Consider the following 14,541-nt stretch of genomic DNA (forward strand, 5'->3'; position numbering starts at 1 on the left):
TCTCTCAAGGCTTCGAAGCTTCACCCATATTGAACTCGTTATCACTGATGTTGAATTAGATGTTGTGCTAAACAATTGCAATTGAAGTTACTGCTTGATCAGGTTATACAGCACCTTCTGGGGGGTTGGGGGCTACTGGAGAATTAATGCTTGCTGAAAATGGTGCCTTTTTACACTCAGATTAAAGAGCTGGTAATGCCCGAAGCTGACTGTTCATCCGTTCTACAGTAAATGTAAAGCTATGTTTCTACGAAACAGTCCAGCTGTGTTATCAAGGGCTGGTGAGTGGGATTCTATGTGAAACAAAATATAGAACGTCCCTTTTCCTTTAACACTTTCTCTCTTTTCCCCATCACCTTTCCTCTCGCCCCCACCACCCGCATACACACACACTGCCCATTAGTTCACTGATTGCTTTCTGTCACTGAGCAAGTGATCTCTAACAGACTCAGACAGAGACTGCATTTGTGAATGTTTGTAAATCTCCTGCCTGTAACCGAAGGTGAGTGAGCCATCTTCACAAAAAAATCTATTTGAGTTTCAAGTACAATCCGAAAGATTATCCACGAATTTACCATGTACTTCATCTCATGCGAAATTATTTGCTGAATAGAAATTGATGGTTTGCTTTAGGTTTCAAAGGCTTAGTATTCTCATTTTCAGTAGACGGTGGTTGGCAAGGAGATGTGATTGCTGGTAACAGTGGGTAACCTATTTTTAACACTAAAACACCTTACTGCCAGTTGAAAAAGATTCCGATGAATGCGAAACCTTCAAGGTTTAAGTGTGGCAGTGTTACTAAGTTACTATGTGATTTATCTTCAATGGGACAAGCTAAGAGCACAATCCCTTTAAGTCTTCATATGAGATAAAATGGCAGTGTTGTTGAAAAGTGTAGATGTTTTGTAGGAAATAAGTTGAGATTTACAAACTGAAGCAGTATTGAAGACTAAAGACCTTGGGTCTTGCAATGGGACCAGGAAAAAAGGTGCCGATTTGAACCTCGATGTATCACTGTCTCGGATCTGGGGCATCTTCCTTTGCTTACTCCTGGAGTGAGATTTTCCTGCTACGGTTTTCTCTGTTCTCCTTTATATGTGATAACGCACTCAATGTTCTCCGGTGTAGAGAATGACTACTATGAATACTGTAAATGTGTTGCTCTGCTGTAGAAATCATTTTTATCCCACACAAAATGGTCTTTTATTGACCTACTAAAGCAGCTTTACTGCCTACAAGTGTTTTAATTTTCCACTTGATAAAAGCCTTTGTAATGGATTTTAAAATGAGTTGGTGCCAAGTCTTTACCATTTGGTATAAAACGGGCTGCCGTGTGGGGCACGTGAACCGGCAGGATGCCAGAATTACTGGATCGGTTTCTGGAGGGCTTGGCTCCTGCAGTAAGATTGTTATTCCCTTATTCCCATTGTGTCCCTCCATAAGGGCAGGTTTGCAAACTGGCCTTATCCAGACCTGATTTGAGTACCTTTAGTTACCGTGGAGCCTGTTGAAAGAAGAGAGCCTTGAAGTGTTTAGGTTTGTTTACAGCCTTGTGCTAAATCTAAATGACCAGTTCTTTTTCTGCTTACGATGTGAAGTTACCTCCACAGGGCCGAGTTTAATAAAGTATTTGCTGTAGCGGCCACTGTGGAGGAGACTAGCTGCTGCTGTATACGTTATAAAGAATTAACAATAAGTGCAAGCTGCTTTTATATGTGCTACGGGTAAATTAGATATCTGCAGGCGGCCTCAAAGTGATGCAGGGTTACCGCGAGCAGAGGTGAACTCCTGGTAAATGCTCAAGAGAACTTGTGCTGCGTAAGGTCACACAGACGCACAGATTAGTGATGCTTTTTACCTGGATCTGAAAAAAACTGACTTGAGGCTGGGGCTGCAACCTATACAAACGTGCCAGGGTCTGACAGTGCAGCCACCGTTTCCAGAATGTAAGGGGAAGAAAGGAAGTCGCTGTTTTCATTCAAGAAATCATATTTACTTGCGGTTTTATTATCATGTTTACTAAAATCGTAACTAAATGTGAATAGAATCATAACTAGGCAACTTTTCAATAAAACCAATTGTACTTCTGTGACTGAGTCCTTTTTTAAAAAAAAACAAGAAGACTCATTTGCAGTATCTTTGTGCAAGACACTTAATTTGCCTGTGTGTTTTTTTTCATCATCGGTGTAAATGGTGCAATCCAGGTTTGGGGGCATATGGGAAACTGTTGTGTCTGTCTCAGGGCTGTGGTGATGTGCACCTGTGCTGTCGTATGCCCTTGACTTCAGTGACCTCCTTCCTCATGTGGTAGCTGATCCTGATGTGCCATCGGATAGATTTTACCAATTAAAAACATGAACCTGGTGTGGAATACCTTTTTATATCACGGAATATAAAATGGTGGCCAGATGAATAGTAGAATGTGTGCGTGTATGAAATGCTGTCCGTGTGCGAATGACTTGCTCAGGATTGTTTGTGTGTCCTGATTCACCTGTGACCATCTGTTCTGGCACTCTTTAATTGTACAGCTATATCTTTTGTGGAGCTTGTCCCTCTCCCCGCGCCCCCACCCCATGACTTCTACCATTGTATAATCATGGCAATAGAGGTTTTAATAAGCTGTTGTTTTTTTTCTCTCTCTCTCTCTCTCTCTGTTCTCATTTCTCTCGCTCCCTGGAGGTTTGTGTACACGTTCTCAGTATCTCTGCCTTCACACTGTCAGGAATGAGGATGATCTGTATCAGCTGCTCTGTACCAGCTGAGAGCAGCAGTTTTTCTCTTCTTCCTTTCCCTTTCCCCCCCCCACCCTCACTCACCCTCCCCCCCCAAAAAAAAATAAAATCCTAGTACTTCATCTAGTGCCAGGACATTAAACTTGCCAATACATTATTACTGAGTAACAAAATCCCCATCGGAACTGTGGGGTTTGAACTCGATGCTCAATGGGAGTCCAGCAAGCCGCTTTGTAAGAAAAGGAGGTGATTGTAGGCTTCCCGCATCTTGCTTTAGTGCTTGGAAGGAGTGAACCGTCAGATAATTCTATGGGTGTCTGTGAGGAGGCGGAACAAAGCAGCATCTCAACACTGGAGAAACGCCCCTACAGGCAGCAATATTGTACATTATGTTGTCTTGGGCTGTGGGGTCACTTGTTTGGGAGTTTATTGTGTGAAAACTGCTAATTTATGACCATGTGATTTGGCCTCTCGATGGTGACTCGAGAGGTTAAAATCGTGACTAAATTTTCCTTCCATGCAGGAAAAAGCTCAACACTAAGTGTGGTTGGTTTGTATCTGACATTTGTTATAGGGGATGCAAATCTGGGGAAGGTGAGCAGTTCTGATTCAAGGATGTATCAAAATTCAGTACGAAAACGATGTATATTATTGTAGAACTACATTTTGATGAAGAATAAAAATATTTGCACATCTGAACAGTTTGGTTTTTGATGTCGACATTTTCTCTTGCGAACTGAGAGCAGCGGTGGGTGGCCTGCTACACACAGGGAGGGCGGGGGTTGTAGGGCAGACCTTAAATGGGGAGAGAACATGAGCTGCGGAGTCCTGAATAACCTGCTGCTTGTGGAGGGGATGTCGGGAAGACCGACAATCATTGTCGAGTCTGGTTGTGACGAACGAGGGTCTCGGCGGCCTGAGGGGAGAATCAATGGTGGAGCGGGCGATGTTGTGGAAATGGGGCAAGGCACGGATGCAGGTGGTTTAGGCGGGTCCCTGACTGGCCAGCGCCTTGGGACAACTTCCTGGCGAGAAAAGGCGCTATACAAATGTAATTTGTTGTCGTTGGTACTCCGTGCAGAGGCCTGAGACGAAACAGTGACTCAGGCAGACACAGGTGGCAGGTATCCCAACTCCGGAATTTCCTCCTCGACTGGTGACGACACTTTGGACCCAGATTGAGTCCGTTGAGTGGCACTTTACAGGAGAAGCACCTAACAAAGTGTTACCCGGAACCCAGACCTCCCCCCCACCCCTCCCCGGCAGCTTACAGAGTGCGTTTCAATGTTACCATGTCGCGGGAGGGTGCGTGTGTATATTTTAAAACACATTTTTGCCTTGTTCCTTAATTAAGGAATGTAACAAGTTTCGGAATACCACCAGCTCTTCCTCTTTGACAAAAGCACGAGTAAAACACTGGCTTACTGTGTTGTGTTGGAGGGCTCTTGGAGTGGGTACGTTTCCTGTTCCAAAACTGCCTCTGAATGGAGCGTGTTCATGTTTTGGCTTTGATTCTGAGCTTTCCGATTCTCTTGCATCGCGGCTCTTCCTTCTCCGAGTCACTTGGACCAGATGTAGTTTGCACTGACTGCAGTGTTGTTCCTGGACATATCTTATGTTCTACTTCATCTGATGATTTGTCTGGAAAGGTGCAAAAGCATCACTAATTATTTGTATCTCGGTTAAAACTTTTCATGGGGTGATTTGTGATGAACGGAGGAAAATGCGACCGGTATCTGATACCATCATTTGTAAAGCGCTCTGAGATGTTATCCTACGTGAAAGTGGCTGTATAAATGCAAGTTCTTGTTTAATGATAATCTGTCGTGTTCATAACTAGGTCTGGTATACAACAATACTCATCTTTGGATTTGATACAGCAGCTTAGCACGTCATCAATGTCTGAGAAAGTGCTTCACAGGATTTGCTGTAAAGTATAGTGGCTGTGTATTTTGTAGGTGGCAAGGCAGCCATGCCTAGATACACACCTTCTTGTTCTTCCTCCTCATTTCCTGGATCTTCGTGGATTCGAGCTACGCTGGTCTTCCACTTTGTCCAGTTGACTTCATTTATCCTGAGTTGGGAGAGAAAGTAATATTAAACTCCGTGGGGCGTTAAACTCTTGCTTACAAATGTCATCCTTACACATACGATAGAGTAGTAGGAATAATAATCATCCTAGCATTTGATATAGCGCCTTATCGCATCTTTGAGGTGTCTCAAAGCACTTGACAGATATGCTGTAAAGTGAACTGACTGTATATTTTGTCTCCCCCCCCCCCCCCCCACCTCCAGCCACCAACCTGATGTATCTCCTGGAGTGTCCTTGGCTGTTCTTCAGTATCGTTCCCAGCTGAAACCTCCTCCTCAGACATTTGGGCAAACTTCTCTCCAGGTTTAATATCATCCGTGCTCTCTGAAATTGGAGTGGGGTGGGTTAGTTGAAGAGAGCAGAGAAATCAAACCAGATGAATTTCATGGTCACATTTCTTCTGTTCGTCTGAAATTCGCCCAAGATAATCATGGTGCTGCATTGGCTCAGGAAGATGGGATGTGGATGATGTGTTGCACAGTGGCTACTGTCTGCACCATCCATTACAATCATCGAAATTCATCCCACTGTGTCTGTGCTGCTCATTAAAGAGCAATCAATCCTCTCAGCCCAGTTTACCTGACCTCCCCCACCCCCGTGAGTTTAAGCCTTTTTAGATATTTATCTTATTCCCCTTTTGAAAGTCAATACAGACTCTGCCTCAACCACTGCTCCAGCTGGACATTCCATATCCTAGCTGCTCGGGGAAAAATCTTCCTATCCTCCCCATTTAATAATAATCTTTGATATAGTGCCTTATCACATCTTCGAGACGTCTCAAAGCGCTTCCAAGGATATACTGTAAAGTGAAGTGACTGTATATTTTGTGGGTAAAACGTGGCAGCCAATTGCGCACAGCAGCGTCCCCACAAACAGTCGTGGATTAAGTGACCTTTTTTTTTTAAAAAGCAGGGATTATTACCACTGGAAAGCGATCCACCAATCGACTAACAAGCGGGTTTCTACTTACTGTAAACAGTGGCGTGTGTGTGTGCGTGTGTGGAGTAAGGAAACTTGCCTAAGGTTCTGCCTGCGTGTTTGTGGGTGGGACCAGTCATTGTGACCATCTCTGGCGGAGTGGCACTTGTACCTGGAGTTTCCAGATGTTCTTGCTCTCTTTGGCAGTGTCCTCCACGGTCTCGCTCATCAGGGCGATCAGCATGTTGAGGAGGAGGACGAAAGTCAGCACCACGTACACGCCCAGGAGCAGGAGGAAGAGTTGTGGGTATTTGGCATGCTGCTGGATCTGCAGGTCTCCCAGCCCCAGGGTCAGCTTGAAGAGCTCCAAGATGACGGTGTTGAAGGTGAGGTAGGGGCTGCATTCCAGGCTTTTGGGGCAGCTGTCGATCAAGGAGGCCAGGGCTGCGTGTGTAGACCACGGGACACAGGGTAAGTGCAGAGTTTACAGGCGAGACTCGGGGTCAGCGGCGCACGGTGTCTCCCCGTTAATTCCCATCGTTATTAATATTATTATTAATTCATAAACTGTGGGGCGGGTCAGCGCTAGTGATGGCTGGATAGCTGCAGCTTCAGGTCAGATGATGTATGTGTGTCGGGGTGGGGGGAGACGTCAATACCACACACACAGTGAAAGGGTCGTGTGTGTGTGTGTGTGTGTCCCACCCCAGCATGAAGGGGAGGAGGGGGAGCGATGGACAACACTACCAAAGCTTTTTAGTAATGGAAATATCTTTACCGACACTGAATCCGATCAGGAACAGCAAATAGACGAATAAGAAACGCAGGACATCTGTCAAAAGGACCTGAGCAACAACAACAACAAAATTACATTTATAGATAGAGCGCCTTTCGCGGCGGGAGGACGTCCCAAAGCGCTGAACGATCGGAGGGAAGAGATGGCCAAGTGGGACAGTGAGTTTCTGTCACTCTCTCTCTAACCCCAACCACCAATCTGCCCCACCTCCAAATCAGTCACTACACGTTACACTAAATTCCTATGAAATATTATTCCGTGTTAAACGTAACGATTATTATTATTATTGTTGCTACAATCATTAATCCTACTGTTCAGGTGGATGTTAAAGATGCCGCGGCGCTATTCGAAAAGAGAAAGGCGTCTCTCTCTCTCTACCCCAGTGTCCTGGTCCACAAATTCGGTCACTCAACGCACGACTGTTTGTGGGGCCGCTGCTGTGAGCAATCGGCTGCCGGGTTTCGTCCACAAGACATACGGTCAATTGACTTTACAGGATATCCCGTGAAACGCTTAGAGACGTCTCAGCGACGTGATCAGGCGCCGTGTCAAATGCGAGGATTGTTATATTATTACTTTGCATTCTGTGCACTCATTCGCTCAGAGCATCACCCACCTTCTGCAGTATGACACTGTATATTCCCATGGACTTGAAGCCTCTGGTGAAGTAGAGGATGTTGATCCAGCCGAGGGCCAAGGCTGGGACCAGCAGCAGTAGATGTGCTTCTACCCTCGCCCAGCACAGAACGGCGGAGCTCGCAGTCATCAACGCCTGCAGGAAGCTGATCAACACAGCAGGAAAAAAACATTTCAATTAAAACCATTTTACTGCATTTTTTCTGGGGTGAGGGGGGGGTGTGGTCAGCAAGTTACCAGAGATAACTGGTACCCAGTTCCCAAAGGAATAATTTTAGTTTTTTTTTGACCTTTGGTTTTGAGAACCCCTGGTGTCTCAATCACCCTCTCTGACACAGTCCCCACCTCCGCACCTGCCCTCTGTGGCAACCCCCACACTTCTTCTTTTGCCATCAACCGGGTGTCTGACACGTGCAGAAACCCACCAACACGCTTAAGTGGCTCCAAACCAAACTTGAGATTTCCATGCCCCATATCTACACCACCACAACAACTTGCACTTATATAGCGCCCTCCACCCAGGGTAGAGTCTCAGAGCGCTTAACAGTGGCAGAGCCTTACTCTGAGCCGGGGGGGGGATGGGGGAAAATCCCAGAGATGGATTGTTGGAATGCGCGCTCTCTCCCTGGAGAGATGCATTCTGCTTACCTAATTCCGGAGAGTATCAGGCACAGGTTGGCAAGCGCCAAGGCTTGGGAGTGTGCGCTGGGATAACTGCTAGAGTCTAACCAGCTGAAGCTGCATTTTAGTGCATCTAGACTATCTTGTCAGTCTACTTTACAATATAGCTTGTAGCTATATTGTATTGCTATACTGCAAAATACACAGTCACTACACTTTACAATAAATCACGTGAAGTGCTGTGAGGCAATTTTGTGATGAGACTCTATATCAAATGGAAGGATTATTATTATGATGATGATGATATTGCCCTCCATCTCCTCTGGCTATTGGTGGCTTCCCCATCCCCACCACTTGGCCAACAGGTTATTGAGATAAACTCACAATAGAATGTGGAACCAGGCATCAGTCACTATTGATCGAAGGTCAGAAGGTCTCAGTCTGACTAATACCAGGCCCTGCAGAAAGCAGAGAAGGGGGGGTGGGGAAAAAATCTAATTAGAATATCTGGTACCTATTCTTCTCCAGAAGGGCTTTGGCCGGTTTTCTTTGACCTCACGGAGTTCCTTATTTGAGAAATATTACATAATAATTACATTAAGACAGGAGGGCAGAGGGCAGACTCTCACCGCTCGCACAGATTGTGAAAACACTTCACTGGATGTTCTGCGAGGATGATTACAGCTGAAGAAATTAAGAGTGAAATCATATCGCATACACTGCACCAAAACAGGCCATTTGGCTCAGCTAATTCCCCCCTACCCCCTCGCACACCCCTCTACGCCCTTCTCTTACATGTACACAAGTTCCCTCTTAAAAACGTTGATGCTTTCTGCTTCAACCAGGCTTCCAGCAGTGAAACAAAGTTCCTTTTCCTCTGACCTCCTTTTATATCTGTTGGCAGCTGTCTTATTTTTCTGTCCCCTTGTTATGAAGCCACCAACGAGTGGAGTCGGATCTATGTGTGTTCACCTTATCAAACCCCCTCAGTGAGGCGATTGAGGGGGAACCTGATAGAGCAATTATAATGAAGAAGTGGCTCATTATTAACAGCTCCATATTATATAACATCATATGGAAATTGTGAATCCATTTTTCCCAAAAGCCTTACAGATGCCACGGCCCAGGGGTGGTAGTCCAGGATTTCAGTAGCACTGTTATTATCCGGGATCCTGGGAATCGAGTATGGGAAGAGTGCTTCCCAAATCCCGGGCTGGGTCAACAGAAAGATTTAAGAGGTAGAGATGTTACCCCACAATATAATAATAGTACAACGCTGCTCTAATATCACATTGTGTGTCTGAACAGCCAGACACCGACAGACATTCTCATACTCACCTCCTTGATTATTACAACCCAGGCGGCAGTGAAACTGGAAATCTCTCCAAAGAGTTGCAGTGAAGTCGTGCTTGTCAGATTCTCGCTGATTAAAGACTGATAAGGAAATATTTATTGTAACATAACCAAGAAACACTGAATGAAGAATGACCACGCAAAACCCACGCTGGCCTTCACCCGACAGTTCAGGTGGAACCCTGTCCCGCTGTGTCTCCCAACTCTGTGTCTAAAGAGAATCAGCTCCTTTTGAAAAAGTAAAGCATCAACTTGCTTTGGGGCGAGAGATGTTAGTAGGTATTCCCTCTCCCTATCCTTCCTCCCAAAATGCATAACTTCACAACTACATTAAATTTCACCTGTCACTTCTCTGCCTAAGCTACCAGGCTGTCGATGTCTTCCTCCTGGAGCTTGTGAACACAGAGGGTTACTCTTAGCAAGACTCCCTATGTTTGTGTCATCGTCAAACTCAGAAATAGCCTTTCCATTTGATATTACGCCTTTCACCTCTCAACGTCTCAAAGCGCTTCACAGGATTTACTGTTCCCAGTACTTGTCACTGGTTACGGGAGAGGACGAAACTGGGGGTGAGAAAAATTAAACTAGTTAGTTCGTTACCTGGTATCGTTCGGCTTGGTTATAATAAACAGTGGTAAAACCAATGATGTACAACACGTAGACAATACAGGTGATGGTGAACATGTGCGCACCAAATGTCAACCACTTCTCCTCCAGTAATGTGTTCAATGGTTCCACAGACAGCAACTCATGGCGGTTCTACACAGAATCAAATGTAATAATAAGTCATCCTTGCATTTGATACAGCGCCTCTTCACGTCATTGAGACGTCTCAAAGCGCTTCACAGGATACACCTGTGTAAAGTGTAGTAACTGTATTTTGTGAGCGAAACGCAGCAGCTAGTTGCGCACAGCAATATCCCACAACCAGCCATGGAGTGAGTGACTGATTTTATTTGGGGGATTGTTGGCCAGGATACCAGGAGACAGAGAGAGAGGGAGAAATCCCCTTCTCTTTTCAAATAGCCCCGCGGGGCCTTTAACCTCCCACCCGAACAGGCAGACGATTTAAAGTCTCAACAGCCACAACAAGATTACATTTATAGAGCGCCTTTCACGTCAGGAGGGCGTCCCAAGGCGCAGGACAGTTGGGTCGGGACCTGCAGGACGGCACCTCCAAGAACGCAGGGCTCCCCAGGCACTGGCAATGTGTCTGCCTGGACTAACAGTACCGTTTAAAGTCCGTCAGCCTGGCTCCCTGGCTCTGAGTCAGAAGGTTGTGGGTTCAAGCCCCACGTCCGGACTGGGAATCACACAGTCTAAGCCGACGCTTCAATCAAGGACCCAACGTGGAGGCTTGAGCCCACAACCTGCTGACTGAGAGACAAGAGCGCTGCCACTGAGCCAGGCTGACAGTGTAAATGAGCAAGCGAAGGAGGGATGGAGAGCGAGAGAGAGAGAGAGAGAGAGAAAGATTGCCTGGATTTTGGTGTTGTGCACCACGATCTCCAGGACAGAGTTCTGGTGGTTGGTGTCCACCTCTGTGATGTCGTACAGCGAGGAGGACACGGGGCCGTATGCCCAGTCCGTGATCTTCCGAGAGAGGTTCAGGTGTTTCTTGTCTTTGAACTCTCTGCAGAGGATGTGACTGAATATCTGCCAGGTACAATGGAGTTTGGAATTAAACCGCTTGCCATCCGCAATCACCCAACTTTTTACATTAATAACAATAACAACAGCAACAACAAGAGCCCGAGCGGGTGAACGCCGAGGCTGCACAGGGCAAGTTAGCAATGGATTGTAGAACCTTTCTCAGCGAGCGGGGCAGCAGACACTGGGATAATGATAATAATCGCCGTAGTTTTGATATAGCGCCTCTTCACGTCTTCTGTAGGGACCAGAGTGTGTGTAAGATGAGTGTGATGTGTAGCCATCTCTTGCCACTTGAGGGCGCGGTTGCGTTTTCCAAGTCCAATCGTTGACTTGGTGCAAACTCCGTTGGCGAGATCACAGGATTGGTCTGGATGACTTGCCCAACCAACGCAAGTTTCGCCCTGTCCCGCCCGGGGAATCGAACCCGGGTCCCTGCGGCTCGGCTTGAGCAGCCGGGCGCTGTAATCACTGAGCTACAGGACTCCACAGGATGTGTCTGAGTGAGGTGGGGAGTGGGGGTGGGTGAGAGGGAGAGATATTACACCTTTACCTTAAACTTGCCTAGCTTGGCCGCTAGCTGTAAGGGGTTGAGGCCCCTCAGGTTACAGATACCCTCCAGGTTGTGGTCCTGGCTGCTCATCAGGATCATGTCGTACATCTCGGTGACGAAGGTTGTGTTGTCCTCGCTGTCGTCGGCCACAGTGACCAGGGCGTGGAGGATGCAGTTGCCCCACGCGTCCTGAGCCCGCACATCCGTCCTCCCACTGGCCATCAGCAAGGTCACGATGTCTGGCTGGTTGGTGCAGGCGGCCAGAGACAGCGGCAGCTCACCTGCACACACACACAGGGCCAGAGGGTCAGGGGCCTCAGAGGAGGGAGAAAAGGGGGGGTTTCTGACTCCCCTGAACTTCTGACTCAGAGGCGAGAGCGTTGCTGACTGAGCCAGGCTGACAGTGAGCGAGCGGGTTAGGGGTTACACTGAGCCAGGCTGAGAGCAGGTTGTGGTGTTACTCACCAAAGTAAAAGCCGTGCTTGAGTTTCTTGGGCTTGAAGAACCTGCCCTGAGCCTTGGCATTGATGTCGGCGCCTTTCTCCACCAGTAGCTGCACGATGGTCTTGCACCGTCTCTCTATGGCGATGTGCAGTGCGGTCTGGCCTGCGGGTAGTCATATGGTTAGCCGTGGGCAGAACCTTCTCAACCTCCTGACTGCGAGGTGAGAGAAAGAGAGAGAGAGAGAGAGAGAGCTCCAGTCCGAGCCAGGCTGACGGGTGCTGAGTCGGGCGGCTGTGCTGAATGCCCGTGTCGTGAAGGGCGCTGTATAAGTGTAACGTCGTTGTTGTTGTTGTTGCGACTCTCACCTTTATATTCCCTGTCGGTGTACTCAGCGTTAATGAGCTGCTCCAGTGAGTCGCTGGCCTCTGCGAAGCTGATCAGCTTCTCCACCATCTCCTGCGTGTTGTCGTTCAGGTTCAGTAACGCTTTCATCAGGCAGGTCTTCCCTGTTCGAGGGTCTGTAAGACACCGTAGGAAGTGGGGGTGGGGGGGGGGGGGTGGGAGGGGGTTAGAGTTGGCTGGTCGAGCCCTCACAGCCGCACTGAGAAGGGACGAAGCCGCGGCTAAAGTGTAGTGACTTGTGCGTTTTGTGGAGAGGGTGTAATGTCGCGTAGGTACCTCTCAGCCACTCGGCCGTCAACTTGGTTTTGCTTTCTTGAAACAATTGCAGGAATTTGTCAAATTCTCCCAGGTCGCCCTCGGCGATGGAGCGGTAGAAATCCACCCAGACACGATTCTGCAGCTTCCTGTTAGGCGCAACCGCAACGACAACCTTGCATTTATATATCTTTGAGACGTCCCGACGACGTGATAAGGCGCTGTTGTGTTTGTGTGTGTGTGTGTGTGTGTGTGTGTGTATGCATGTGACTTGTGTGCATTGTCTACGTGTGTGTTTTTCAGTGTGTGTGCGTGTCCTGTGCGTGTATATCTGTCCGAGGGAAGCCTGCGATCGGTCGCTGTCACTGACCTTTGTTTGATTTTCATCTCATTGCAGGGGTCCGGGGTGCAGCTGTCAACCTCTGTCGCCAATAATACCCTGAGATTTTTATCCATCATCCTGCGTACAGAGCAGCGAGGTACACGGGTTGCATTACACACTCACAGTCTGTCCGCCCGCTACACTTAAAATAACAATGGTAATAAAAATAATCCATAATTTGACACAGCGCCTTATCACCTCGTCGATTCGTTGCAAAGCGCCTCGCAGGGTTTTACTGGATCATGTTGACCACAACAAGAGGTTCATCTTGTCCAGAACAGAAGAACCAGAGGACACAAAGGGGTCTGAATTCAAAACTAATCTGCAGACACATTATTTCAGCGAGCGAATGGTAAAAGTACAGAGATAAGAGGCTCCCTAGGGAGACGAAAGCTTCCCACTGTGCTGTAGACCGATCAACACAATCCATACAGATCAGCCAGCCCGACAGCCTTGTCCCAACAGAGCCGACAACCTCACCCCCGGTACCTGCCCTCAGCCTCGGACTCACCACACTCAGCTCACCGGCAGCCGGCAGCCAGCACTGAGTTGGAAAATGAGGAATTGGTAAAGGAAGAGGCGTCATGGCTTGGACTTTCTTGCACAACAGATCTTTGACAAAGTCATTGGGGGGGGGGGGGGTGCCTGCAATCGGCTGACGGGGCTTAATTTGTCGGTCTGTCAGGAGAGAGCGAGAGCGAAAGAGAAAGAACCTCCCTTCTCTTTTTGAATTGCGCCGCGGGATCTTTAACGTCCACCGGGACAGCCGCGGACTGGAGCTCGGTTTAACGTCTCATCTGAAGGACGGCACCTCGGACAACGCAGCGCGTCCCCAGCACCGTACTGGAGCATCAGCTTAGACTACGTGACGATAAGGCGGTGGATCAAATGCCCTGCCCGAATTGGGCGCTCTTCACGGCCGCTTTGAGACGCCCACTCCTGTGTGGTGCCACATACATTCCAAGTTGTTGTTGCTGTTGCTAATATTCCCTTCCCGTCAGAGAAACCATCGCACCCCGAGTGTGCGATGGCTTGAAGCCGATCCACCACATCCGCACTTACCTGAGTTCACGTCGAGCTCGGAATTTTATCATCTCTCTGTTGATGAAATCTTCTTCCCAATCACCTCCAATTGGGTTCCAAAAGTTTCACAAGTGCGTGTTCCACAATGGATCCTCGTTTGACTTACTCCGAAACCAACCCAGTGCACTTACTGCGCATTCAGTCTTGTTGTATGGTCTCCAGGTGTATTGCTGGTACAACCACACCTGTCTCTGTGTGCTTGTGTATCCAACGTGCGAACACAGACACCAGCCAAGTGTGTTGGACTCCAACCAACTGACCAAACACTGGCAGGTTTATGGGTTATTTGGCGATAAAGCTGACATCAGTCAGGAAGCTCTCCCACAGGTTGCCAAAAATTACCAACTCAATTAGAGACCTTGTGATTGACGTTCACTCTCCAGGGACTGTCCCCAAATGCAGCCCTTCGCATTGCAAATTAGAGGGAAAACGCTTGTTCCTTTTTAGCACCTTTCTGAAGTTCTGCCTGGCGTGAGCGCGGGGGGCTGCCGAATCCACTAACAACCGGGTTCCCACGTACCGCTCGGTAAACAGAGGCGCGTGGAGTAAGGAAACTTGCCCAACGTTTCGCCCTCTGCCCGGGTATCGAACCCAGGACCTCTCGCTTGCAAGTCGAGGGCTCAA

At 47.9% G+C, this 14,541-nt stretch overlaps 1 protein-coding gene across 3 annotated transcripts; it reads right to left on the bottom strand.

Moving 5' to 3' along the window:
• Positions 1-2,640: 2,640 nt before the first annotated feature.
• On the bottom strand, positions 2,641-14,245 carry LOC103180594 (transient receptor potential cation channel subfamily V member 3). Of its 3 annotated transcripts, none has more exons than XM_007896537.2 (16): positions 13,897-14,245; positions 12,823-12,912; positions 12,474-12,601; positions 12,161-12,313; positions 11,817-11,957; positions 11,352-11,632; positions 10,628-10,804; positions 9,749-9,907; positions 9,134-9,229; positions 8,180-8,253; positions 7,155-7,320; positions 6,521-6,587; positions 5,915-6,186; positions 5,036-5,148; positions 4,721-4,806; positions 2,641-4,373 (listed from the first exon to the last, which is right to left on the bottom strand). In XM_007896537.2, the coding sequence occupies exons 1-16, from the start codon at positions 13,926-13,928 to the stop codon at positions 4,228-4,230; spliced, it is 2,181 nt and encodes a 726-aa protein (XP_007894728.2). In that variant the 5' UTR covers positions 13,929-14,245; the 3' UTR covers positions 2,641-4,227. The 3 variants fall into 3 exon arrangements, with proteins under 3 accessions (XP_007894728.2, XP_042194342.1, XP_007894729.2); XM_042338408.1 differs by lacking the exon at positions 13,897-14,245 and adding an exon at positions 13,346-13,374; XM_007896538.2 differs by lacking the exons at positions 2,641-4,373; positions 8,180-8,253 and having other exon boundaries at positions 4,738-4,806.
• Between the last annotated feature and the right edge of the window lie 296 nt (positions 14,246-14,541).

The sequence above is a fragment of the Callorhinchus milii genome, unplaced genomic scaffold (genome assembly GCF_018977255.1).
Source record: "Callorhinchus milii isolate IMCB2004 unplaced genomic scaffold, IMCB_Cmil_1.0 Scaffold10, whole genome shotgun sequence".
In the NCBI taxonomy this organism is placed as follows: domain Eukaryota; kingdom Metazoa; phylum Chordata; class Chondrichthyes; order Chimaeriformes; family Callorhinchidae; genus Callorhinchus; species Callorhinchus milii.

What these genes read in the sequence shown, in the direction of transcription:
- LOC103180594 (XM_007896537.2), bottom strand. Translation starts at nt 13,928, where the DNA reads ATGATAAAATTCCGAGCTCGACGTGAACTCAG. An exon ending in CGAGCTCGACGTGAACTCAG is followed by an intron (nt 12,913 to 13,896) that starts GTAAGTGCGGAT and finishes CTCTGTACGCAG; the next exon opens with GATGATGGATAAAAATCTCA. An exon ending in GACGGCCGAGTGGCTGAGAG is followed by an intron (nt 12,314 to 12,473) that starts GTACCTACGCGA and finishes GGTGTCTTACAG; the next exon opens with ACCCTCGAACAGGGAAGACC.